We start from the raw sequence: 26,876 nt of genomic DNA, 5'->3' as shown, positions 1-26,876 counted from the left end.
AACACCTATTGTGGTATTCATTATGCATGTCTGTGTGTTTCTCTTTTCCCCTTATCACCAAATACAATTTTTGGAAGTTTATACTAAATGAATCAACACTCTACACGTGGTTTCAAAGGTATTTTATTATTAGTTCAATGATTTTCTGATACATTCTCTCAGTCGCATCAAGACCCCAGATGAAATCAAGATGTCCCCACTCAGGAAAGTGCTTATGGTAACAGAGATTAGTAATCTGAGAAAGTAGCTTTGCAATGTCTTTTGGACCTGCAAATTTGTCTTGTCCGCCACTCCAAACAGCAATGGGTGTGCTTATCCTCTCTATGTTGTATACAGGAGGAGTAGGCTGCAAGAAAGGGAGGAGACCTTAGTGCATACTGTTATATCAGAAACTGTGTTTAGAGAAAGGATGCTGTGCAGACATCTCTCTGTTTCCCTTCTGCACTCGCTCCAGGAAAACAGCAAGGGTCAAGCTGCCCCTCAGTTATGTTTATGTCCCTAGCCCTGGTCCCCACCTACTCTGGAAGGGAACGATCCATCCTATTTCTAAACATTTCTGAAATGCAAGGCAAGAAATTGTCCTGGAGTTTGACATCTGTTCGTGCTGTTCAGAGGTGGGCATAAGGAAAGAGCAATGTTTCTGTTTATCATGGAAGGGCTGTGGAGCTTATTCGTGTGCATACTTAGCATGAGTACTTTAACTTTTGCTGGGGCAACAGTTGGTCTTAGTTGTTTTGTTTGTGACTTACTGTGACTTGTTACTTAACAATATTGCCTTACCTGCTTGTGACAACCATATTGCCTTACCTGGTTGTATTTCTTCATGTTTTCCTTTGAGCCATAGTCATAAGCCTGGAATTGGCCTGCCTCTGATATCTGTGAATATTTTAACAAAGATAAAATGAAAGTGTTAGTGATAAGAGACAGAGCAGAGTGCAGGAGGTATTTTCTTCCCTGTGATTGACCCAAGGCTCAGATGGTGGCTTGTGGCTTCCTCCTACCCCTTCCTCCAGTTTCAGGTTTCCACAGGTACTGAGGATGGGCCGTAGGATGAGAGGCTTTATTGCCTTTGCCCTTGCTAGTGTTCTCTCCTCATCCTCAACTATCACCCTTGTTATGTTTTGTTTTTAAAGTTCTGTTTGACTAAGTTAACTAAGGTGGTGTTCCCGTTTGTGATGCGGAGTTGTGCTCAGTTTTCACCTTGGTGGGAGGGCCAGGCTGTCTAGTACCTGTCAGGGCTCTTAGTGGCTATCTAGTGTAGCTTATGATTTCTCCTCCCCTCCTCCCACAACTTGTTTTGTGTGTCAGCAGTGTCTGGTCTGCTGACAGTAGTGGTCACATTTCCAGTGCCTCTGTAATTGTTAGAGAATTTGGCTATATGTAATTTGTGCTCTGACAGCAGTTTTGAGGAGGGACATTAGACATATGGCCTTTTGAGCTTCTCTTGTCTAGAAGACATGCCATATGCCCTGTAGGACTGAGGAGTGAAGAAGTGTATACATATCTGTTGTGTTTTTATTGTTCTTTTATTTTGTTTTTCCACAAACCTGACATGTAATTTCATTTTTAAGTGACTGTGTAATACATGGTGAGAGAATGCCAGTATCTCACTTGGATTTTGTGGTTTAGAAAATCTTGACTTCAAGGCTTAAGTAGTTGGGAATGTGCTAGAAATATACTTGGTATATCATTGTTTTTGCTGTTTTCTTCTATAGTATCTGTGTTTACTTTCTAGCCACTTGACTTTGTTAGAGGTTGACAAAATAGGCTGCAAAGCCACTGACTGTCAATGGTTTGGTCCTCATTTCCTGGCTCTGGGTGGATGTATCCCGAGTGACCTACTGTCAGGAATTTTTGTCAGAGGATGCACACAGATATTTTACACCATCATGTTTGTAGAAACGGGGGATCTGTCTAGAGGATATGTGCAGATGGATCCTGACTCAGTGTGTGAGTTACCTTGGAGGCATGCAGTGATGTGCTTCTGCTCTGGAGCTTTTTTGCCCTGGTCTGATTCAGAGGACAAGCAGAAAAGAGCTCAGATCTGCCCGTGTATAAGTAGAAGCCCACCTTTAAAGAATTGGAATCCAGGAGATGGACACTGGCATGAGTGGCTAAGATGGTTTTCTAAATACCTGGCTGTTGGGAACAAATTTTGCATGTCATGTACTGGAGCATTATAAAGTAGTTCCCCACTTTTCCATTGTGCCAGCAGAAGAACTTGTGTGGTTAACTGGCTTTGGGAGGTGATCCAGGCTGCAATTAACCTTCTGGGAGAAAAGCTTTAACCTGGATCACTTTGTTCTGGCTCATCCCCTGGCTGCTCAAGTTTCAGCTGTCTTCCTACTGTGCCTTCCAAGTGCCTCGACTGTGCTCCTCTGCAGCTTTCGAGGCAATTGCCTTCACAAATGGAGCTGAAGGCTGGAAGCCACTAGACCCTAACATGCAGAAAGGTCTGATATGAAAGGGACAATGTGGGTAATGGTCTGGTGAGTGATGGGAAGCAGTGCTTCCTTGGTGGCAGCTGCTTACGGCACTGTGCGAGAAGACGTGTTGGGTAATTTCCCAGAACCAGCACCTGTGGACTTCCCTATAGGCTGTCAGTTGCATAAAAAGCAGTAGTACGAGTCTGCTTATGTCAGTACACAGTTATACCTGATGCCAGTGAATGATGTTCTGTACTGATGTCCCGGCTGGAGAATGTGCTACCAAAGCATCTGTTCGACTCTGGAGAGAAAGCAGAAGTGTTATAAAGGTAGGGATTTACTGTTGTGACAGAGTAAAGCTGTGAAGTACCTGAGTAACGTACTGCTGCTGTGTTAAAGCCCAGTTTTAATAGGATACTCAAATCAATATAATAGTCATATCAATATCAAACTGAAGACTGATAGGCAGACTTAGGAATAGCTGGTTAATGGTACACATCTGCATGCAGAGCTTTCTCATGAAAGTGCATCTGTTCATGAAGATAGTGACACTGTGGAATCACGTGGTTCCTTAGTGGCAGGAAAAAACGTTCCTGTCCTTTCTAAGTAGAATCCTCACCTTACATTAACCCCTTCACAGACATAAGTCTTTGAAGATTTGCTTTTGTCTTTACTTTTCTCCTGGTGCTAAAGAAGCCAGCTTACAAAATACAGACTGCCTTTTCTTCTGCCTGCATTTTTATAGTTCTCTTGAGGAGATGTTCTAAGTCCATCCCCTCAGGTTCCTCCTCAGGCTTGTTATCTTGCCCTGAGAAGCTGGTTGGTGACTTAACACAAGTCAAGAAAGATCCTAAAAGGTTTAACTCTGTTGTTCAAAAAGGCTGTTATGCCTTTAACTGCTTTTGCATTGAACCTTTGAGTCTCATTGCTTTCCCATATGTGCTTTTATAAGTCGTCACAGATGGAGAAAAATGGGCCTCAGTCTTTCGAGAGATTTTAATAATAAGCATTGCACAGGCCAGCTTCTGCATACTTTGGCCTCTGTAGAGGGGAATTAAGACTACAGGATCCATATGTTGGCAAGTATAGGGCCAACTCTCCTGTCTGTCCTGTCGCCCTTACTAGCCCTTGTGAATCCCATTGTGCTGCACTCCTCAGGCACAGGCAGGGCATTTCTGTAGCCCTCTGTGTTATGGACTGAACTGTTGGGCTTGGTTCTGAGGACAGCAAAAATGGGATGTGCTCCTTAGGGTAGTTCTTTGGGACCATGTTCTAATGCAAGCAGTCTAAAATATGGGAAGAGAAGTGGAGCTTTTCCTGTCTTTTAATTATTCCAGGGTTCAGAAGACCGTGGTGTCTGTGTGCTGAGGAAGAACACTGAAATCTGACTCCATCATCCACTGTCTCTTTTTGAAGAGCATCTGTGTATGACCAAAATCTGGTCAGATTGGCTTTAAAAGAGGACACAGATAGAGACATATACAGTATAGCTCCAGACTGAATTCAATCCTTTCTGCCTGGTTTTTGGTCCCATCATTAGGTCTAGCCCTATTTGGTACTGTTCACACAATGTCCTGCATTCCCTCAGCCTGCTGAGAACTGTTGTGTTTTATGTACATTTACATTTGTGACAATTACTAGTTAACAATGGAGTGCAAAATGCAGTTTCCAAAATGGCTTTAGTTTTACTTTGACTAGGTGTTGTTGCACGTACTTACCGTGTTCAGATTTTGTATGTTGCCCCCAGCTATATAACAGAGTATTTGGCCACAAAACTTATCCATGTTTGTACAGAACTCCGTCACAGGTCCTTTCATAAATCCAATCTGGTGCATGGTTCCTTTCCAGCCAAGTGTTAACTGAGGAAAGGGAAAAGTGTGACACTTTTTTTTTTTTCTTCTTTTTTTTTTTTTTTTTTCTTGTTACAGGAGCATTTTATGCAGGAAACTGTTGCTAATATTCTTGCCTCTTAACACTACAGTCAGAGACTTCTGAAACAGCTTGCCCTCCCAGTACACCTTAAAACATCTTCTTCCCCGTAGTGCACCACATGTCCTTCCTGACTCATATTACTGTCTTCAGTCCTGGAGGAAACCATCCTTCCATTTCTAGTGTAGTGATCTCAGTGCTCACTCATTTCTGAAGTCTGAGATCATCATGGCTGTTATTCCAGCTCTGTTTTAGTTCCTCCTGCACAAGGCCAGCATGATGTTAGTTAACAGCAAGAGTCCTATGATGAGACAGTTTCACAAGTCTCCTGCTTCACTGGAACCCGCTGCAGCAAGCCCCATCTTCCTGTTCTCCAGTGCTCTGCCCCAGAGTTTCAGAAGAGATTTTTCAACAGCACTTTGTTCATCCCAAGCATCTCACCCCTTTGGAAGCACTTTGGCTCGGGTTGAGGAACCCTAGAAGGGTAAGATGGACATTGAGCCTCTGAGGAGGAAAAAAGACATACCCTGAGCAGTGCTGGAGGAAGATTTGCTATCTTCATCAGAGGGCTTGTAGCATGCGTGCAGGTGGTTACTGGGCCAAGAGCAAAGAACACTTTTATCCTTTCAGCCAGCTCAGGATATGTAGAAAATGCTATAAAGCCTACAAACAGAAGAGAGAGCCTGAGTTAGTGAAGACATGTTCCACAGGCAAAAACAAACGAATAAGCAGTAGGTAGCAAACAAGAAGTGAGACTAGATTTGTCATCGGTTGTCTCTTTGTCTTTGCTGTGTGTTTTAGCTAAGGCAAGTGTTGATGCTAAATCCTGAAATACATTTTATTTGGGAAGCAGAGTTCATCCTGAGGTTGACAGCATATCTGGACATTGCTTTTATTCAGTTTTTGCAGGTGACATGGCTAGGAGGTTTTTGTGATAAAATCAGATTTCCTCACAAAGCTATTATTAAAAAATGTTTGTTTGTTTGTTTGTTTGTTGTTTTTTTCATATTATAGTCTCTGAAGGACTATGTATGTTTGTGCTTCCATGGGGCAGTAGAATAACATGCTGAATACTGGGAATTTTAAACATTTTCAACTGATTGCATCAAAGGCAGCTGACGAAAGCATGAATGGAAAGTTTGTTTTGCCATCAGAGTCTTTAAATACTCTTATGAGAGGAAAAGAAAGAAAAGGCCTGGAGATTTCACAATATATGACTTTTCCACATTTTCTTCTCTTTTTCCAGGCAGTTAACACTAATGAATGGGCAGTTGATCACTTCTAGTCAATGTTCATTCACGGGTCTTGCACATAAACCATAAACATTAGGAACTTTTACCTGGTGCTGAAAGAAAATTGCATTCGAACACTACAAAGCTGGTTAAGTTATTAATACTTTTTATTTCCTAATTTTCAGTCTCCAACAATGTGTTTTTAAACAGTAACATGGACAGTTTTATATACACTCATGAACTGTGCTTTTAATTGTAGGATTGGCAATAAGTCATACAACTTAGTAATGTGGAGGTTCTTTTTACTTTTCTCTTCTTTGAAATTTTGCACTTATGTGCAGTTTTTTCTTACTAGTTTTTCCTTACACTTCACAAGGAAAACAACTGTATGCCTTAATAGAAAAGATGAACTTAATGAAAATTCTTGTTGCTGAGAATTTCAGAATAGTGCCCAGTGTCAGTACTTGGAGTACCCAGTAAGGACTGGCTTTTATGTCTCTAATTATTGGTTGAACAATGTTTAGATCTACTATTAGATTTATTTTCTTATTAATGGTAACCAAATCTGGCTTTAGAAGTGTCACATTTTGCAGCCCTCAACTCAGAAGGCACTTCTCCACAAATAAGAACAATTGCCGAGGCAATGGGGAAACTCTCCTCCTGATCAGATGGGAACACGAATGATTGTGAACCATAAATGTGCTGACCTTACCTGATGCGGTGCCTTCAGAGTGACCAACATAGTATACATCCTTCTGTTCGGTTTTATTCATGATGAAGTACAGCTCTGCTGGAATATCATATTTACCCATTTCATCAAAGCTACAGAGGGGAGAAACACAAAAAGCTGGCAGACTGTTTGGCTATGACAGTGTGTGTTACTGAAATGTCAGTCTTGTTCATTGCACTGGGCAGGACCCATTCAAACAAGACAAGAAGGGGACAGAAGGATGCAGCCGTACTGACAGGTTGCCTGATGCCTCAGGCTCTCTGCAGAGGAGGTGCAAATTTTGTCTGTCATATGTGGCCCTTGGGGAAGTGAATTTAATCAGTGCTTTCACTAGCAGGGGTTACAAAACACATTTCTCTCTTGGTTGAATTAAGCCGTGAGAGATTAGAGATTTCTAGACAGGGCTGCTAAGCCTGTTCCAGCTTGCTTTCCTTCTCACAGTGCTGTCTCCCTTTTTCTCAGCATCCCCTTTCAGTTCCCAGTGTCTGAAATCTCTTCCTCAGCCAGTACTTCCAACCACAACTACTAGTGACCATACTTCTTTGTCTTGATCTTTACTGTCCTTGGCTTGTAACAAGGACCCTGTTCTGATGATGTTTTAAGTAAAAAAACCTTTAGGCTGAAGCTATCTAGTTCCCTTGGACTTTCTGTCTTGAATAATTCCCCATCCAAAGAGTACCTGAACTGCCAGAACTCCTTCTGGCTGGTTTTAAGGGTCTTGTGTTTTGAAGACCAAGTATTCCCTCGGCTGTTTCCCAACCAGACATCGTAGCCGGCATCTGCAAGGATGAAGCCTAGGCTGTTGTTGGGCAGGTTAGAAATCCAGTGGGTGGCGTCTCCTAGAAAAGCATGCTGTAGGAAGACTGCAGGCTTTTGCCCTGGAAAAAATTAAAGTATTCTCATATTGGAGCACTAGTTAATGTCATTCTGAGATTGGAGTACAGGGTTTAGTCTGTGAGAGGCTTTAAATCTTTCCTGCTTATAGAAGCTCCCAGGAGAACTGTATAGATATTGGGCTGAGAAAACCTAAGAATTTGTCACATGCAAGCAGTTTAACCATTTAGTGACAGGAATGACAGATAAAAAATGTAATGAGGTGGCCAGTCCCCACTTACTTTTGTGCTAGACAGCCAGTGTACAGGTCCTACATTGAAACCAGCTATCTACAGCTGAAAAATGCTGAAGACAGAACAGCATGTGGAAAAGAGTATCCTGATTTGTGTAGGAGTTGGATTTCAGACCTTCCTTATGTCCTATGCCCATGTCACACCTGTATTTTGCATGTTCCTCCCACTGGGAATTCTGAAAACAGCAAGTATGTATCCATCCTCAGTGGTAACTTCATACTCCTCACAGGGGTATCCGTGATACCTGATAATTTCACTCTGTGGGAAGCCAAAGGAAAGCTCGTTAATATAAAAGCCATCCCCTTCTGGAGCATAAACAAGCTGAATGTGCAGGCAAGGCAACCAAGTGTGGAGCTCTTGTCACAAGGAACCTGATGAGACCACCTACACCTAATTTTGCCAGTTCTGTGAGCCAGAGCAAGGGGTCCTGGATTACTTTGTGTTGTGAGAATCTACTGCTCGAAGAAGGGGTTAAGCTTCTCCTGCCACCATCCTGAGCAAACAGGTTGTTACCAGAGATTGTTAAGAAAGATGACTTTATAAGAAAGTCACAGTTATAAGTATAGCCCAGCCTCGTGTTCATCATGTTCAGATAAACGATGCTGTGTGTGCTCTGGACACAGTCTAAAGCTGAGTCCTGCTTCTGGGGTAAAAATTCAGCAGCCCAGACCTCCAGGGCCCTTCAGCAGGTTCAGGGGAGTTGCTTGTTAGAGTTGGTACCATGGTGGTGGTATTGTGAGAGAAACTTTAAAAGAAAGGCGGAGAAAGTGCCACAACTTACAACATTCATAAAGTCTTCAGGGTTGCGGTGCTTCAAGTGCTGTCTTCCCTCTGAGCCAAGAGTGAAGGGTGCTGCGAACCCTGCTGAAAAGGCAGCTCCCTGGGAGCAGAGCAGCACGAGGAGGCACCACATCTCGGGGCTGTGTGAAAGAGCAGAGGCATGTGCGTTTGCTGTAGGAAGGGAGAGCTGGGGAATTCCACAGGGAGACCCAGGTGGGGAGTCTCTTGGAGGTTGCCTCGGGTGTTCCCCAAGGGGCTGACAGAAACACATACCTTTGTGAGGAGGGACTGTCTACAGACCACAGTTGCAGAATGGTAGAGGGAAACACCTGGGGACACCTTCTGAGAATATGCCTGAGCATTTTGTAGAGGACAAGTGAATTGTGGTTGGTAAGCATGGCCAGCTCCTCCATTGAGTCAAGCAGAAACTTGATATGGAAGCACAGTCACCTGGGATGACGATCACCCAGACTGGCTACCTATATGTGCCTCCACCTCTCTGCCAGCAGGAGAGTGAGAGGAGAAATCCTTTTTCTTCAGGAATGAGGTGGTGGAGGTTTGGTGAGGGCCCTCTTTCCACCTTCCCCCTCCTCCTTCAGAAGCAGTGCCATTCCTGGTGCTGGTCAGCAGTGTGCTAGGGTGAGAGATCAGCCAGGGAAGATGGTGAAGAGTTATGCAGGGGCCAGGAGTGATTCAGAGGCTCAAAGAGGATGTGTAATGGGATTAGCGGAACAAATTTGCACCAGACCAGTGCCAGCTTGTACTTTCACCATGGGTGATCTGCCCCAGACCATGTTACAGTTCTTCTGGAAATTAGTTCCTCTGAGATGATGGTGCTAAAAAGATGACTATGTGTGGCCACCAAAAAGCACCATGAGTCAGTTCCCAGCCAACCTTTCCTTTCAGGCTGACACTGGCTCATCCAGGTCTTCATTCAGCATCCTCATGAGCATCTTCATCAGCCCTTTGCTGCCCTCTTCATCCAAAAGCCTCCTCTGCTATCCCCAGATAACTGCATTTGTGCTTCCGCTACTTCTGAGCCCAAAGTATCTGTCTTGAAACTGATGCTTATCACCACTGAGAAACTGTGGAATGATTCATTTTTAGAGCAGTAAACAATGGAGACTGCCTGCATGTTGCCATGGCCCTGTATCCTTTCTCTCTTTGAGAGAGCTGTCATTACAGATCTTGTCTTGGTCACAGGGAGGTGACACCTTGCTCTTTCCTGGGCCCACTGATGATCACATGGGAACTTTTCTGAATAGGAATTAGAGAGTGCAGTCTATCTAGTGCCAGATTACACTGATACCTCCTACCACAGATAAGATTCCAGGCCTTAGTCATTTTTCCCCACAACTGAGTCAATGAGTATAGGAACACTGCAATCTGTGAGCCTCCCTGACCTTTTTGTCGTCATGCAAATTTTGTTTTTCAAGTTCCCTAGGAAAGGGAAGAGCATGTTATATGCCATAGGAAGCTACTGAGTGTGCAAGTATGAGCTAAAACTGCAAGAGAATGGCAAGAGAAGTGCTATTACGCACAGTGATCCTTACTTACAAGAGAGCTGCAAGGAGGTGGGATAGGATTTTTCTTTCTAATGCGAAGAACTGTACAAAAATGATTCATCCATGAAGCTCACAACTGGGCTTACACTTTCTGGAAATGCCCTTATACACTTAATTATTATTGTATGCTGAACCTGCCTGTGTGAAGAGAGAATGAGGGCTGGGAAGAGAAAAGTAGCAACCATTCTGCTTGTAGATAATAATCTTAAAGGTCAGGAAGGCTACCTAAAGTTCAACAACAGATTCCCTGGATGAGTAATGCAACGTAATGTTTCAGCTCGTCAGGGCTTCTTGTAGGACTGCCTCACCAGTAATGACTGGGGACATTGCTGCTTGTGTAGGCCGGGTTTCCTCAGAACAGGGCATGCTTCTGTGACTGAGGGGTGTTTATCCTAGCTCACCTTTCTGTCCATCCTGCTATTAACTTCTGATGTCAGTTTCTGTCAAGTTTAACACTGAGATACAAGCCTGCAAAGTAGTGGGGCTATCAGGGACCCTTGAGTACTGTTTGCTGGGAATGACTGTTCAGTGGGGTTCGTGCCCAGCTGGGGGAAGGCAGCTGAGGCATGTTCTGCAACCAGCTGAGCAGTCAGCATGGGTAAACTAGCCAGCTAATCAGCATTCATATGGCTCCAAAGTAGCCATGGCATGTGTGGCTGGTCAGGAGGGTTTGTGAGGGAATTTCATAGGAGACCTATATGAATTATAGGTTGCGTTAGGAAGTTAAGCAGTCTTGGGAAACAAGTCCTTCTGAAACCACACGTTGGTAGGTCCACTGAACACAGAGAATCCAATTTTTAATGGAGGACAGAGGTCCTCATGCAGTCACATTTCTGGAGTCTGCTTCTAGTGTAAGACATCTGCTATGGCAAGACGTGCCACTGTGATGTTTATTTCAACTGGGAAATGGAGCTGTCGATCAAGGTAAGATAAGAGAGTACTCCCTGGCAAGTAATGAGGAAGGTGATCAGGATCTGTGGGGGTGACAGAGAGGTACCCAAGCACTCTCTGAATATCCATATAGGAGAAGGAATTCTGACTTTTTTCTATTCTTCAATTTAACCTTCAAATTTGACTGAACAAATTGAAAGAAGCCAAACCTCCTGAGTCATCAAACAACTGGAATGAAGCAGAGTTTGGAAACACCCAAAGCTTTAAACTTCACATCAAAACAAACACCATTCAATTCCCTTTATATGTGAAATACTTCTTAATTTTTGTTGTCCAAACAGGAAGCCTCCCAGCTACACACTGAGTCAGCACAACACTCTTTTCTGGTTTTTGCCATTTTGCTCTGTTCTAATGGGAATAAAACATATCTCCCTTTCTGTGCAAGAGGGAATAAAGCATTTTGCTAATGTCTCAGCTTGCTTTCAAATCACTAGCAAGACTAGCTGAGGCAATGTAGAGGCAAAATTACTTCGTTTTTTTTAGGGCAAACTTTTCTCGATGCACTCTATTATCATGTAGCTCAGCTGGCATAACTCACAGACTTCCAGGTATTCACCTTTTAAATCAGATACAGCAGGCTAAGTAACATCAATCTTGGCAGGCCAGTGCTCCCTTAAGCTTCAGGAGCAAAGGCTTACAGTTAGGAGCTTTCAACAGCCATTTTTTATTGAGAGAAATGAAGTCATAAGGAAATATTGGACTTGGTAAACTCATAAAAAACATACATAGAAGGAAAAAAGGTCAGAGAGAGAAATGCCCTTGAAAGATCTTTAGGGACTTTTAAGATTTGCTGAAACTAAGTTATAAGACTTGAGAAATTTATCCATCTAGCTTTATGCTTTAAGCAGTATAAAACTTACTTCATATTGGCTGTAAGGCATACACACACCAACCACAGAAGCAGCTATGACTGAATGCATATGAGAGTCTGCTGGCTTACTAATAAAACATACATGTGCATGGGACTGCAAGAACAGAACATCCAATTTACACACACAGCTGCAGACCTTCATCCCCTTGCTCTCAGACTGAATAAAACAAGTAGAGAAAAATGAAATAGTTGCACTTTCTTCTTTTTCTTTTTTCTTTTTCTTTTCTTTTTTTTTTTTTTTTGCAGGTTGAACTTCTTTGTTTTCTGACTTGAGCAGACATGCACTTCTGTGCGTAGCAGTAGGCTTACAGAACAGAGAAGAAATAAGCTGTCTATTCTTACAAGCAACGACACAAAACCAAGACTGCAAAACTTTATGGAGACAGGCAGCAGAGAGAGACCATGATCATGTATGTACAAGAAACTTACCTCTGCTTTGACTTGTGTCCTCTGCTGCAGTTCCTTGTCTGTCTCCACCAGCAGACTGATTCACTGGCAGAAACCTATGCCAATAAAAGGAAGTCAAAACACAATGAGCACTTCAGGGTAGCAGCAATGAGTGTCATGAGTTGGCAGCATGTATTGAAGAGCATGTTTAAGTGCTGATTTGGCAGTACTTCAGAAGTGAGGAAATCTTTGTGATGAAAAAGATCTTCCAGTTAAATTCACAAAACCATGGAGCAGGAGAGGTTAAGAATTGCTTACATACCAGTGGTTACGATACTTAACACAGACCTGGGCGTCCCAGTTCCCTGAGGCTGTGGCAGACCTCGACCTGTACTGTTGCCTGTCTCGGTGGCTGCTCTGAATGTAATGTTTTAGGATGAAGAGGAGGAAATGTCCAGCTACCCTCGACATACTCTCTCAAGAACTCTCTTTCTGCTGCTACTTTGCATTTATCTATGTTAATTTTAAATTTAGCACTGCGCACACATTCCCAAATATATTTTTCAGTGAGCACCACTGCTCCTGATACCCATCGTACTCTAGATCAGTCTCTCAGAGTTGACATGGCTCCTGCAGGGATCCTCTGGTGCCAAAGAAGGCTTGAACAGTTCATATAACCTTTCTTACACGGAGGAAGGGGGGGAACAAATAAGGGTTCTAGTTTCTCCTAAGCCATTTCCATGAACTCTGAAAACATAGTGTCCTTAGAGACCTCTGCCTAACCGCTGAGTTAATTGCAGACAGCCCAGGGGCTCAGCGCTCACTGAAATTGGCCTGGTGGCCGTGGCCAGAAGGACACGTTCTGTGTCCCCAGGCAGCAAGGCTGCAAAGTAGATTTCTCCTACCTGAACACCAGTCCTTTCAGCTAATTAAGTCATAAATGTCTTTGGAAGAACTTGTATTTTGTCATGGACTGATGAGCATTTAGAAGAAGACCGGGTGAAAGGTATGTGTTCTCAGGAACATGTCTGCAAATAACATGCTGCCACTGGGTGGTGGAGAAAGGAGAGGAGTGATGTAAGAACAGGGTGTCAGAGTAGCCACAGTACTGTGGTTGTGCTCTACATGCAAAGCACAGAACTGTCACACTTTGGGCTGTGATAGGGTTAGTTTTTTTCATAGAGGCTTGTATGGTGCTGTGTTTTGGATTTTTAATGAAAATGGTGGTGATAGCACACCAGTGTTTTAGCTGTAGCAGAGCAGTGCTTACACAGAGTCAAGGACTTTTCAGCCTCTGGTGCTGCCCTGCCGGTGAGGAGGCTGGGGGTGCACTGTGAACTGGGAGGGGACACAGCCAGGACAGCTGGCCCAGACCACCCAGAGGGATGTCCCATGCCATAGGACACCATTATCAGCAACAAAAGCATGGATGAAGGGGGGGATGTTTGGAGCGATGGTGTTTGTCTCCCCAGTCTCACCATCAGGCCTCAGGAGCCCTGCTCTCCTGGAAGGCGCTGAACATTGGCCTGCCAGTAGGAAATAGTGAATGGATTCCCGGTTTTGCTTTGCTTGTGTGTGCAGCTTTTGCTTTACCTAGGAACTGTCCTTATCTCAACCCAGGAATTCTCTCTCACACTTTTACTTCTCTGATTCCCTCCCCCATCCCACCTGGGGTGAGCGAGCGAGCGGCTGGGTGGTGCTGAGCTGCCTGCCGGCGCTAAACCACAACAAGAGCATTCTGTAGGACGATGGAAAGGGTGATTTCTCAGTGAAAAGCACTGCAGCTCAGCAGCTTTGATCTCTCTGCATGACAAAAACTTTCAGCAGAGCATAAATTCATCACTCAGAAGGGCTCTGAGACATGATGAAACATGTCTGTCCTCATGTCCCAAGGTGGGATCAACAGTCCCCATGATGTTTTCAATGCTCCTTGTCCAGCCTGCTTTTATTGGTTTTCCACGCCAGAAAATTTAACACCCTGACTCTTATGTGGTCTCCCAAGTAGCAAAATAGGGGTAGAACTCTGATCTCTTTCCCAGGTGAATCTGAAGGATGTTCTGACTGCTTTCAAACATACTGCTATTGCACTTCCAATCCTAAGTACTAGAAACTCATAAATAGGCCTCAAGTCCTCATGCATTTCCCTCACAATCAGTAAGTTAGTTGATGGGCTTACTCTCTGGAATGCTTTGTCCCCAGGAATTTATATTGGGTGGAAGGGATGTCCCTGCCTGGAGGGAAGCTGTTTTCTTTGGGTCAAGCTTTATTTACATTTGCGGAGCCCTTGATCCCAAGGAAATGGGATGGGCTTCAGCAGTGGGCTCAGAAAGGGATAGAAGTGGCATTGGCCGTGGTTAATTTGTTTGGCTAATGAACCATTTCATAGAGTAATATTGTGTCACCTGCGAACTGTCTTAAGTGTCACAGCTGTACCTGCCCTGGTTATCATCCCAGGCTTCACCCACATTGACACTTGATTCAAGTGGAGAATGAGGGTCTCACTCTGAAAAGAGGCCCCCTAAAATGCACTGTGTTTCTTTTCGTGGTGAAGCTAATGGCATTTCCTTGTGGAGGCATGGTGAGCCATAATGCTGTAAGCTAATAGCATGGAGGCTACCCTTCAGGTGAGTGCCTCTGTGCAGTAACTATGTCACTGCAATGAGGTTTGTAGAGGCAGACTTCCCCCAGGAAATGGAATAGGATGACATTTCTTCAGCACTGTTTTAAAGCTATCCTTTCCGCTGATGGGCAAATTGTACCCATGGGTTGAAGATAGTGATTTTTTTCTAGAGATGATTGGGTGCCCTTTATTTGAATGTTTACTCCCCAGAGAGGCTTCTCAGAGCTGTGATAAAGGTTCAAGCAGCTCTACCCTGTAGTAGTTAGTAGCTTCCATGCAAATTAGCAGGAGATGTGAAGTTCCTGATGGAACTGGAGTGCTGTTGTTGCCAAGATGAAGTGAGTTCCTGCCTCCCACCCTGGAGAGTTCAGGTACACAGATACTGAAAGTGTTGTCAGCAGAGATCAAGTCTGACAAGAATTCTTTGTCTTGGGAGGTACCTTGAACACAAGTTTCCCATCTTACAGGTGCATTTTTGAACCACAAGACTGGCTTTCTTCTTTCTGACAGAAAACTGCTGTTTTCTGCTGTCTTCCCTCCTTTTGTGCCTTGTTATTCCTTTTGAAAAAAGTGTGAAGCTCTTTCAAATGAAGACAAAACAACTTTTTTTTTTTTTTTACTTTTTTTTTTTTTTTTTTTTTCAGTAGTGAGTATTTTGTGTGAACTCAATTCTTATTTTCTGGTGATCATCTTATCAAATAATAAAGCATAAATGCCATGGCTGCTAGAGTTAGTCTCAGTTTACACTAGCTTTTCAGGAACTTCCAGTCCACTAAACTGAGAAATGATATGATCAGTGGAAAACTTTGACATCATTGACCATATACAGAGAAAGTCAGTGCTTTCATTACTGTTAGGGTCTAAAGAAGACATCAGGCTGCAAGAAAACCCTGGTTCCTGTTAGCAAAGTACAATGTGTTGCAGAATCTAGGCTTTATCAACTACAAAGTGATTACTGATCTCAAGGTTGCCACAAAGTATGAAGTGCACCATCAGGATCCAAAAGGCACTGTAGTGACACGTAGTGTGGAAATAGCATCAGCCAGGAGAAACCCTCTCTATGACTCCAGCAGAAGCTGTATGATGCTATATGATTCCTTTGTACCCAGCAAAGGCTGAGGAATGAGGGAATGAGCCAGCTATGGCAGAGGGAAAGGGAATGAGCCAGGTATGGCTACTGCTTGTGAGTTAAGGATACTTCTGCATCAGATCAATAATTTCATTATACATACGCAAAGGTGCATCCAATCCCCAGATGAAATCCAGGTGTGCCCATTCCGGAATCTTCTTGTGGTAGATAAGCCTCTTAATATGAGACAGTAAAATGTCAGCATCCTTAGGATCTGCAAGCAAGTCTCGTCCCCCAGTCCATACTGCAGTTGGTACAGTCATTTCTTCTACATTGTAGAGAGGAGGAGTAGCCTGGAAAACATGAAGTAGGGCTGGAAAGAATGTCCAGTAAAGCAGAGCAAACTTTAAACATGTATCTGGTGTTTCTTGTTTTGTGTTGTTTTAGGTCACTGTTCAAAGCAGAGGTGCCTAAAACAAACTGGAGGGAAATGCCCTCACTTGCCTTTTCTGTCTATGTTCACAGGGGTGATGCAACTGATAGTACGGCCAAAGGAAAAGCACCTCCTGAACTGACAAAGAGTTACTGTTGGATCGTTGCTCTCTCAGCTAGGAATTCATAGGGCAGAAGCCAAGAACAAAGACAGAGGATGTCAGGATGCATCTGGATAATCCCCCATCTTGGTCCTCAGCTTGCGTACTTGTTTTGGAGTACCAGTCAGCTCCAGAAGACATACACGGTCTGGTTAGAAAAGAACGTGTGACGAGTATGAAAAGGAGCATGAAGTGACTTCTGTAGGAGGAGAGAGGAAGTAGCTGAGGATTCCTCAGTTTGGAAAACAGGGGACAGCACAGGGACAAGAGGCAGGCTTATACAATCATGAACAGTATGAAGAAAGAGCACAGGAAGTAATTACCCCATTATTTCTCATAACACAAAACCTAGAAGGCATCCAGTGACTTTCCAGGGGTAAGCAAATTCAAGACAAACCAAAGGAAGTTGCCTTTCATGAAAGCCATCATTAAAACAAGTAACTGCTAATGTGAGGCTGTTGTGGAGACCTAAAGAGCAGGAGGGTCAAGGATGGGATTGGAGTCTTGGGTGGAGGAGAGGATCCTCAGGGTCTGCTTAAGGACAAAGTCCTTTTGTCTCTGGCTTCCAGAATATAGGAGCAGCTATTAGACACATTAGTGCTCTCCAGTTGCACTTTTCATAGTATTGTTTCCCTGAGTATTTATATATTGGCAACTGTGTCAGTCACCCTAGTAGGCAAGATTCCTCTTTGGCCTGATCCACTAGGTATACTCTTCAAAATTAATTTTACATATTTCCTGCCCTTCTTTCCTGTTATTATTATTATTGACTGTTTCATTGACAAAGCTTGGTCTTCCTCTCTCTCTCTCTCTCTCTCTCTCTTTTTTTTTTTTTTTTTTTTAATATTATTACCACTAAAGCTTGCATTTTTTCTCTGTTAACTTCCAAACTGGAAAGTCATAATACAGATGGTGGTGGCTAATTCCATCTACATGTATTCAGAAAATGTGTCTCCTACTACATTATTGTTCTCTTCCTCTGTGCTTCTGTGTTGTTCAAGGGTGACAATGTTGTTTCACCAAAAGGTACCTGCTGGTATTTCTCGATGTTCTTCTTTGAACTGCCCCAGTCATAAGCTTGGAACTTCCCCGAATGGGCTTCCTAGTAGGATGAACCAGAGAAGGGTAATTACAAATCCATCATTCAGGAAGGTGATGGGATCTTTCCCTGCTAAGTGTCTGACTCCAATCCAAAACCTCACCTGAAGCTTTTCTCTTTTAAAAGGTTAGAAAGAGACAGTGGTAAGTTAGTTAAAAGTTTCAAGCAGTGAAAAGGAGTCAAATGCTTTTGTAAGCATCAAAAGACTCACTGCTCCTGTAGAAAGACCTAGGGTCACTTTCATGGATGATATGTTCTAGTTTGTAAGCCTGCAAGTAGCAATTGCCTCCAGCTATTTTCCCTAAATGCTGCTGCTGTGTTGCCTTCTGACAGTCATGTTGCCATCACTCAGCTCTGTTAGTGGCTCCTTCGTATGTTTTCCTTTCCTTCTCTTGTCTAAATACAGAAGTCACCATTTCTAGATCTTCCTTCCATCTCCTTGGCTTTCCCTACAGCATGTGTTGTGAGAGACCCCATCAATGGGATCTTAATACTGAGGGCAAGGTGTCTGTTAACTCCTGTAACAGTAATAACAGCAATTACAGCAAAAGCTTAGGAGCATTTCTCCTGCATGCCTGTGCCTGCCAGCCTGTGGCTAGGTGCCGAATTAAACCCGAGTAAATTTGCAGACCTCCCCCACTAAGCCTTTGTAACCCTTTTACTTTACAGTTTAGGCCGTGGTTATGAAAGCAACGTAATCAAATCTAATATCTCATGTAAATTCACAGCCAAAAGTATTGTTTGATTTTGAGTGAATGCCTGTGCAGCTGTAACTCAAACATGTCCACATGTTTGCTATGTTGAAAAGTGCACGAGCCCTCCTGCAAGCTCACGCTGCTTGCAAATGCTTCCAGCTGTGCTGCTGAGCCCACAGTGCTGCCAGGAAACCTGTCTTTCCTACAGCAGCTTGTGTGACAAGCCCAAAGAGAGACAAAGGTAGCTTCCAACAGCAGTGCTGCTGCGGAAGTCCTGTGATAGAGCACAGTGTTCTGTAAGTAAGTGTTACAGCAAGTCCACTGAATGAAGGGTTTATTATTTACAGTTCTATTGCTGCCCACAAACTGAGCACTTTGCTTTTGCAAGAGATGAAAATACAAGGGCCTTATTAGTCAAATTTTATATTCTACAAAGTGTCATACATCTTTGCTCATTTCTTGACCCTCATTGGAAAAGTAATGGTCATTTCTTTAGGCAAGTTCTACACTGGAGTTTAGACATTTATATAGGGCTCTGGATACACCATAAAAAGAACACTATATGTATCTGCATGCACAACTTCCAGCATACATATATTTACACAAATGCAGTGTCTCATTGTTGGCTTCAGATGTACCTGTATCACATAGGTCATTTCTATCTATGTAAAGCACACAGTGCTGTATTTCCAAGCAGTTAGCAATGGCTTCACAGCAACATTATCAGCTAGCCCCACTCCTTATGGTACAGCCAGAGGTGAGTACCTAGTTTGTGTTCCAGAAGCTCACTAGTACCTGGCTCCAGTGGACTATATTTTGCACAGATGTTCCAGCAGGGGTTTGTGCGATGTACACATTGATCCGGTTCTGAAAGAAAATAATCAGTGAGTGTTCTTTTCCTCCCTTTTACCCATATGTGCATCAGAAGAAGCCACAGCAGTGTCATGTATCCATAAAACTGAGAGAAATCAAAGCGGTGTGATCAGAGACTCCCCTGAGAGCTCCTCCAGGTGAATCAGGTTTGGAGCAGCAGTGAAACAACAGCCCCCACAGAGATCGTTTTCCAGGATAGGTGAGTATCTGAAAGAATCTAACAGATAGAGAGGGGAGGATGGAAAGTCAGCAGCCTAGATCGCAAACCTGTGATTTATTCAGGAGTCTGCAGCAGGTGCTATGTGAAGCAGCACCGCTGTCAGAAGAACAAAAGGAACTGCAACTGTCTGAGGAATGTGTGTGTGTTTTTGAAACAAACCCACACTTGTTCTGCAGGGGTTTCTTAACAAATCACTGTGTGGTCCTCCTTCTGAGAACACTCTGAGGCATATGTTTGAAAACAATGGAGCAAAACTTTGAAGTCCAGGTGGCCTGGCCTCCAGCTGGACATAGCATGGAGTGACAGCAAGCTGAGGATCTCTGATGAGACCAGCAGTCACAGTATGAAGAGGAGACAGAGCCCTAGGTGAGGTCTGGCAGAGGGCAGCCTTCAGGGTTGTGGTGGAGCAGCTCTGCCTTGAAGGGATGATGCCAAGAGCTCTTCTGAGGAGCAAGGCAGTGATGCCCTGACAGCAATGGGGCAACCAGCAGATATTGCTGGCTGGTACTGGGGGGGGTGTTCCCTGCAGTGTTATGTGGACTAACAGAATAGAGGATTCATACTATAGGATTGAAGGTAGCTTTAGGGAAGTTATCGAATTCTTAATAGAGATGGTAAGAGTTGTACATACCATGTCAATGTTTTTCATGTTATAGCCACCAAGACTGAAGAAGATATTTCTACAAAGCCTAGCAAAAGGACGGTGGCTGCAGACAGGAACTATCAGCCTTCTTAGACATTCAGCTTGGGGAAAGAATTCTCTTTTGCCAAGCAAACCCTGTGAAAGACAAAAGTAGCATTCATTTAAGAATGTACATTGTACAACATTACTTTTAAAATATGTTTTTGCTCTGTTCCTCTTCCCCAGCACATGCTGTTGTTCTCACTTACCTTTTCTTCATTTGTCAGATGACATTCCCACAAATGAGAAACAACCCAGGTGTTTTCTATTGCATCAGCTTGCTCAGGCATTGCCCAATTTGTGTTACATCATTTTAATGAGTGTATATGTTAAATGTTAACTCCAATTCATATTTTAGCTCTAAGCTTTCAGATATTTACATGTAAAAGTAACTTTGCATATATGATCAACCACATTGATTTAACACTCTTTTTCCTAGCACTGTGATCAAGTGAGTACATTCATTTCCGATTTCAGTGTTTGCTGGATTGGAGACCAGGAATTTTTTTTTTATTGCTGTAATTAACGGCAACTGATGGGGTGAGTAAATGTATATTTTGAGGGCAGGTACAATGTTGTTCTGGGATTCAGCTTTGTGTCCTTTCCAGAAAAAGGACAGATACTGTCTGTGCATGTTACACTCACTCTCATACCTTTAAGAAGCTAAAGTTTAGAGGAGATTCAAATCTGGCTTATGAGCCACCAAAAAAACATTTGGAAGAACTTTTGTGAGTCTCATCCAACCACCTCCTCCCAGCAGAACTAGACCAAACTGGCTGTGGCTTTGTCTAGAAGAATTTTGGAAACCTCAAAGATCTGCATCTTTGTGCCTCTCTGGGTCACCTGCCCCTGTGTTGCACTACTTCTATGGTTGTTATATGCCATATCTATTGTGTTACAGCAATAATCACCCAGATTAACAATGAATGAATTTTGATGGAACTGAGCAAAGCGCAGGGTGGTGGAACCAGAACTGGCTTCAGCATGCAACAACCCAACACCACACACCATCTCCCCTGCCCTGTAGGATAGTTACAACCAATGTAACATAGAGGCTTGTATGATGCTCTGTTTTGGATTTTTAATGAAAATAGTGGTGATAGCACACCAATGTCTTAGCTGTAGCAGAGCAGTGCTCACACGGAGCCAAGGACTTTTCAGCTTCTGGTACTGCCCTGACAGAGAGGAGGCTGGGGGTGCAACATGAGCTGGGAGGGGACAGAACCAGGACAGCTGGGCCAGACTGCCCAGAGGGATTTCCCTTATCATGTGGTGTCCTGCTGAACAAGTAAACTGGGGTGGTTGCCTGGGGGAGCTGCTGCTTGGGGTCTAGCTGGGCGTTGATCGGTGGGTGGAGAGCAATACATTGTGCATCACTTGCTTTGTATATTCCTTTATCATCATCATAATAATTATTATTTTCCCTTCCTTTTGTGTCCTATTAAATCATCGTTATCTTGACCTGTGAGTTTTACTTTTTTTTTTTTTTTTTCTCCTGATTCTTTCCCCCATCCCACTGTGTGGGGGGAGTAAGCAAAAGTCTGTTTGTTATTTAGCTGCCAGCTGCAGCTGGGATAAACCGCACCTATAGAAACGGTTTATGATTGTCCCATAGGAACTGCAGTCAGAAGTTAAACCTACCTAGCTGCAAATGAATATGCTTCATAAAGCCCCATACTTTCTGTATATATACCTTAAGAGCTGAGTGAACAATTGCATGGTTCAGCACTTGAAGACACACTAATACGTACCCTGAGCATTTTTTCAGGAAGGTAGAGGAGCTTTACTGCTGCACTTCTGGCATACTTAATAGTAGTGACAGGTGCCAATGCAAAATAAACTTTGATTTTCTGTGCCAGTTCTGGCATTGTTGAAAAAGCAATAAAAGCTGAGGAAATAAAAATAAAGTGATAAGAAAACCATTATTTGTACATTAGACTGTTTTTAGCATTTATGTAAGCTGATCTGCAATTTCATACCAACAAAGAAACATTGTTATCTGCTCAGAGACTGGTTCAGCCTAGCTTGGTGCAAAATACTTCTTCTCCTTGTGTTATCAGCTTGTAGTCTTATTTCTCACTTCAGAGATTTTAATTTCTATATTTTGCCTTCACGTTTTTTTTCTAAACCCATTTAAATGCACACTTTGATGTACATACATGCACTTCATACAATACTCTGGAGTTGCATATGTTTTCCTTCATATCAATCTTTTTTCTTTTTTTTCTGTTGTGCCACAAACTGCCCAACTTCTCTTTCTGTGCTGTCATCTTCCTATTTTGTTTATTTTTGTTAGCTGACCAGCTGCTGTTGGGCACACCCTTACATCTTGAAAAAAAAAATCTGCAGGGCCCAGAATAATTTCTGGTATAACTCTAAGTTGATGGATTTCAAGCTGCAGTGCATTTGGCCCTTCAGGTTTAATCATCTCTATAATAAATTAAGCCTGCCTACATGCTGAAAACAGCTTATCTTTTTTTTTTTTTTTAAATATATATATACCAGCAAGGAGCTGTTGGAAAGCCCTGGTACATTCAGCATCTCATTGTCTCAAATCAGGTTTTACTCCTGTGTTTTCCTGAAGCATCACTCCATTCTGTGTAACTTACCGATGGTGGTGCCTTGTGAATAGCCAATATAGTACAACTTTTCCTGGCCAGTTTTCTTCACAATAAAATTTATCACTGCTGGAAGATCAAATTTTGCCATCTCATCAAAACTACAGGTAGGAGATTAAAAGAGAGGTGTGTATAAATTAAAATACCATTTGAATTTACATTTTATTACAGACTTGTTAGCAAATGAACAGCATGAACTGTTGTGTGAATCATTCAGCTGTATTAGAATCTGTGCCTTTTGGGCACTGGGTATAGGAGACGCTATTCAAGCTTTTCTGGGCTATTTTCTCCCTTCACATCAGTAGGAGGACTCTGACTACAAGAAGCATCAGGTTGAGCTGTAAAAGTCTACACACAAGGAATAGATGTTGTTATATTATCAGAGATGTTTCCGTAGAATCACACATTTTACACAATTTGCCATTAAAGAATATTTTTAAATGTTCATTCAAATAAAAGCTTGAAAAAAAAATCTTCAATCTCAATCATTTGATCTACCTGAAAGCCCAGAACTCATCTTGATCAGTGGAGTAATTTTGATGTTCTCTGGACCAGCGATTCCCTCTGCTATTTCCCATCCAAACATCAAAGCCAGCATCAGCTAGCATGAATGCCAAGCTGTTGTTGGGCAGGTTTGAGATCCAGTTACTAGCATCTCCCAATAGCCCGTGTTGGAGAAATACAGCAGGTTTCATAACTGAAAACCAAATCAGAAACAAAACAACCTTTATAAAATTTCTTGATTTTCTGGTAGTTCAGGGACATTACAATCCCATATTCAGTACTGGGATTTGGGCCTGCACTGACTTAAAGGGAGACATCTGATCATAGGAACAAAGCATGCATTTCTGTAAAGAGAGAACTTGTAAAGTTTTGTAACGATCTGTAGGAAGATAAACCCAGTATCGGCGAACTCTGGCTTGGCAGCCTCTGGTCATTGTTTGTATAGCTCAGCCTCATCAACTTAAGATTCTCAACAGTGATATAATAAAGGAAGGTGTGGGATCCTTTCCAGTGGTTTCCTGTACCCAAAATATGAATCAGACTGAAATTAAACAGGTGTAAGCAAAAGTAAAGTCAGAGGCTAGAACTGCTCTTCCAAAACAGCATGACTGGGAGGTTGCAGCCTTTACACTACTTTAATTTCTGTTCTTTTCCTTCCTTCCTTCCTTCCTTCCTTCCTTCCTTCCTTCCTTCCTTCCTTCCTTCCTTCCTTCCTTCCTTCCTTCCTTCCTTCCTTCCTTCCTTCCTTCCTTCCTTCCCTCTTTCTTTCTTTCTTTCTTTCTTTCTTTCTTTCTTTCTTTCTTTCTTTCTTTCTTTCTTTCTTTCTTTCTTTCTTTCTTTCTTTCTTTCTTTCTTTCTTTCTTTCTTTCTACTTTTGCTCACCAACTCATATTATGAAGATATTATTATACTTAATTTATATTGTAGCAGTGTTTTATTGTAAACAAGGGTGCTTGACATAAATCCTGTTTATCTTGCAAGCTGTTCAGGGCAGCCAGAATTCATTACTTAAATTTCACTTGTGTATACAAGCTCTGGTGAACATTTTACAACTGGAAGGTACCTCTTTTCAGAACGTGCACTATCTAGGCTGTTTTTGTCTCATATGAAAGAACTGTACCTGGGTTTCTCTGATTCTGTATACCATCGGGAATTCTGTTAATGGTAATGATATAGCCATCTTCAGTCATCACTTTGTGCTCCTCACTGGGGTACCCTTTGTACGTAATGATCTCATTCTACAAGAGAAAGAATAAATGCATTTGATTGCAGAAGTCCATATCATACATTACCTTCATGAGATATTCATAAGGAAGAAATATTAGAAAGCAGCTACATCTGGGGATTTAGTCTATGTTTTTAAGCATCTGAATAAAGCAATATCAGATTGGAATATAACCTGAAACTACCACAAATTTCCTTCGTTCTTTGTCTGATCTCCAGGATCTATTAACTAACTATTCAGTTAAAATCTTTTTCTAAAAACTGTGTTACACATGCCATATGATCACAATCTCTTGCATTACAGTGATATGAGAACTAGTTTAACCTGATAGCAGGAGCTTACACTTCCCATAGCTGAGATGAGGGGCTGCCTGGGTGCATGCTCCTGATCTGCTGCAATACGAAGTGAACGCAGTTCACCTATACGACCCTCAGAGAAATCCTGTGAGCTTCACAACTGTCCTTTCATGGATGGCGTATGTGCAATGAGTACCACTGTACAAATGACTACATTACAGAAAAGACAGGGCCAGCCCCTTGCATAGTCACGCTAGATATCATTAGCACAGATGATTATCAGCTCTGAAATAATCATTTATCTACTTATTATTCTATTTATTTATTTGTTTTACAAAAAAAATAATGTTATTTTGTAATTTTATTCAGAGAATTATTCAATGTAATCTTTTCACACGGGACAGAAAAAAAAAAAAAAAAAAGAAAAAGATTTTAGCAAGTGACTAAAGATCCAAACAAGCTTGCTTCATGAGATATGTTCTTCTGAAAAGCTGGCCATTCCCAATCTAGGCTGGTAGTTCAAAGGAGGAAACATAAGTCATTGTTATTTGGAGCTGATGAAAAGGTGGCATTCCAGATACTCATTCTTCCAGATACAGGGATAGTGCCAAACTAGTAAGTGACACTAAAAAGAAAATTAACTCTGCAGATGTACTAACGAAAGGGGTTGGTCTTGATTGCTGTCAAATATAAGAACTGCTGTTACCTGTACAGACAGAAGGGAATAGAAAACAGTAGTCTGAGAATGGGTTAAATGAAGGCAGCTTATCTACCTTGTTATTTCCAATACCTAGAAATCCCTCTGCCATGAGTCATGCATTCCTTCTGTCCCCAGGTAAATCCACCAAGAAACTTACAATATTCATCAATGCTTCTGGATCCACAGCTCTCCTCATTTTTTTGAATTCTTCTGAGCAAGTAATTCCCTGAAACAAATACATCACAGCAAAACCCAGCCATATCTTCTCTCTGGATAAAACAGCATATTAATCTGTTAGGATTCATGATATGCACTTGACATCTAGACAGGCTCTGTGCTCTCTGGTTGAGAGAAGTGCTGCCTAAACCTAAATGGAGCTGGTGCTCTCTACTTGTTAATTAATCTGAACAAAACTGACTTTAAACATGTCTGAGGGAATTTGGCAGCAGTCTGGTTTCTCTGCTAAGGACTGAACTAGGACATTGCTCTCCATCAGGGTGCAAAGCATCAGTGAATCCAAGGAAAATAGCAAAGCTTTTGGAGAAATGGCACATTTCTCCAAAAAATGCCACATATTTGTTCTGTAGGTTAATTAGAAAACTTCTGTCTAACTCTGGGGAATGCTAAAGTTATCTACAACTCATAACTAAATCATTGCTAAAGGGAAGTTTTCAAAGTGGAAGAAACCAAGTTGTTGGATAGCTAACTGAAAAAGGAAACCAACAAAGACAAATGAAAGTTAAATTATATAACATTTAATTAAGGATTTAGGAGTCTGAATAAAGTACTTATTTTGGTTGCCTAGTATAATTTATACAAAACTCCTCAATGTCAAAATGTGTCCACTCTGTAGGATGAGGACGGAGAAAGGAAAAGAAAGCTTTGCTAAATGTAGTGATACATACAGACTATGTGTAATGACATCCAGTTTTGTTCAGGAAATGGCAAATAAAAAAAACCTGAGAGTAACCTAGCCTGCTTGGATGCAGCTCCACAATCTATGAATGCCTAAATGTTCTCAGTTGAAAGATGCAGGGTGTTTGAATGAGCATTCTCTGTACCATACAAACCAAGACCTAGAGCCCGCATCTAAACCTCTGTGATCCCAGTGACACATTCATGAGGTAGACTGAGTTCACCAATAAATCTACTGCATTTATTGCTCTCCCAGTCAACAAGACGGTGTGATTTTTTCCCCCATGAGTAGAAGTTTTTTATTTTTTAATTTATTTATCACAGAGCAAGCATACAATTTATATCCAAACTTCCTAGCAGTACATTCTGATATAATCTATATTTTTAAAATATTTGTCTCCTTTGTAGTAAAAATAAGAGATATTGTAAAAACGTCCTTTTACTTAGCTACTGTTAGGTAAGTTAAAGTATTACTGACCTTGTGCCAGAAAGCATGTGTTCTGCCGAGCGACTGAGATGGCAGAGGAATGGAAAATCAATTTGCAGATGATTGAAAGCAGTGCTGGGTAAAGAAGGCAGCAAAATGGTAGTCATGCAGCGTTTTTCCCACAATCATGCAGAAACTTGCCAATAAACATTGATTTCATTCCCACTCCTCATTCCTTCTGCTAGAGCTTGAGCTTTTACTTATAGCAACAGCAGAGAGGTGACTGCTTTTATTCTCAGACCTGCTTTTCATCTTCTCAGCCATAATGGCTCTAACAGTGCT

At 42.2% G+C, this 26,876-nt stretch overlaps 1 protein-coding gene across 2 annotated transcripts; it reads right to left on the bottom strand.

The window, feature by feature from the left end:
* Positions 1-112: 112 nt before the first annotated feature.
* LOC116491597 (lipase member M-like) lies at positions 113-26,876 on the bottom strand. Of its 2 annotated transcripts, none has more exons than XM_032191715.1 (11): positions 15,851-15,895; positions 12,041-12,114; positions 8,226-8,364; positions 7,588-7,702; positions 6,997-7,195; positions 6,300-6,409; positions 4,882-5,018; positions 4,145-4,285; positions 2,656-2,727; positions 808-876; positions 113-346 (listed from the first exon to the last, which is right to left on the bottom strand). In XM_032191715.1, exons 1-11 carry the CDS (start codon positions 15,860-15,862, stop codon positions 113-115), a joined length of 1,302 nt encoding a protein of 433 aa, XP_032047606.1. In that variant the 5' UTR covers positions 15,863-15,895. The 2 variants fall into 2 exon arrangements, with proteins under 2 accessions (XP_032047606.1, XP_032047607.1); XM_032191716.1 differs by lacking the exons at positions 113-346; positions 808-876; positions 2,656-2,727; ... (4 more) ...; positions 7,588-7,702; positions 8,226-8,364 and adding exons at positions 17,311-17,382; positions 18,870-18,941; positions 19,799-19,945; ... (4 more) ...; positions 25,350-25,461; positions 26,586-26,876 and having other exon boundaries at positions 12,047-12,114; positions 15,851-16,040.

This window comes from Aythya fuligula, chromosome 7, assembly GCF_009819795.1.
Source record: "Aythya fuligula isolate bAytFul2 chromosome 7, bAytFul2.pri, whole genome shotgun sequence".
NCBI classification, from domain to species: domain Eukaryota; kingdom Metazoa; phylum Chordata; class Aves; order Anseriformes; family Anatidae; genus Aythya; species Aythya fuligula.
The sequence above is the reverse complement of the archived record's forward strand: the minus strand, read 5'-3'. Positions and strand labels throughout refer to the sequence as shown.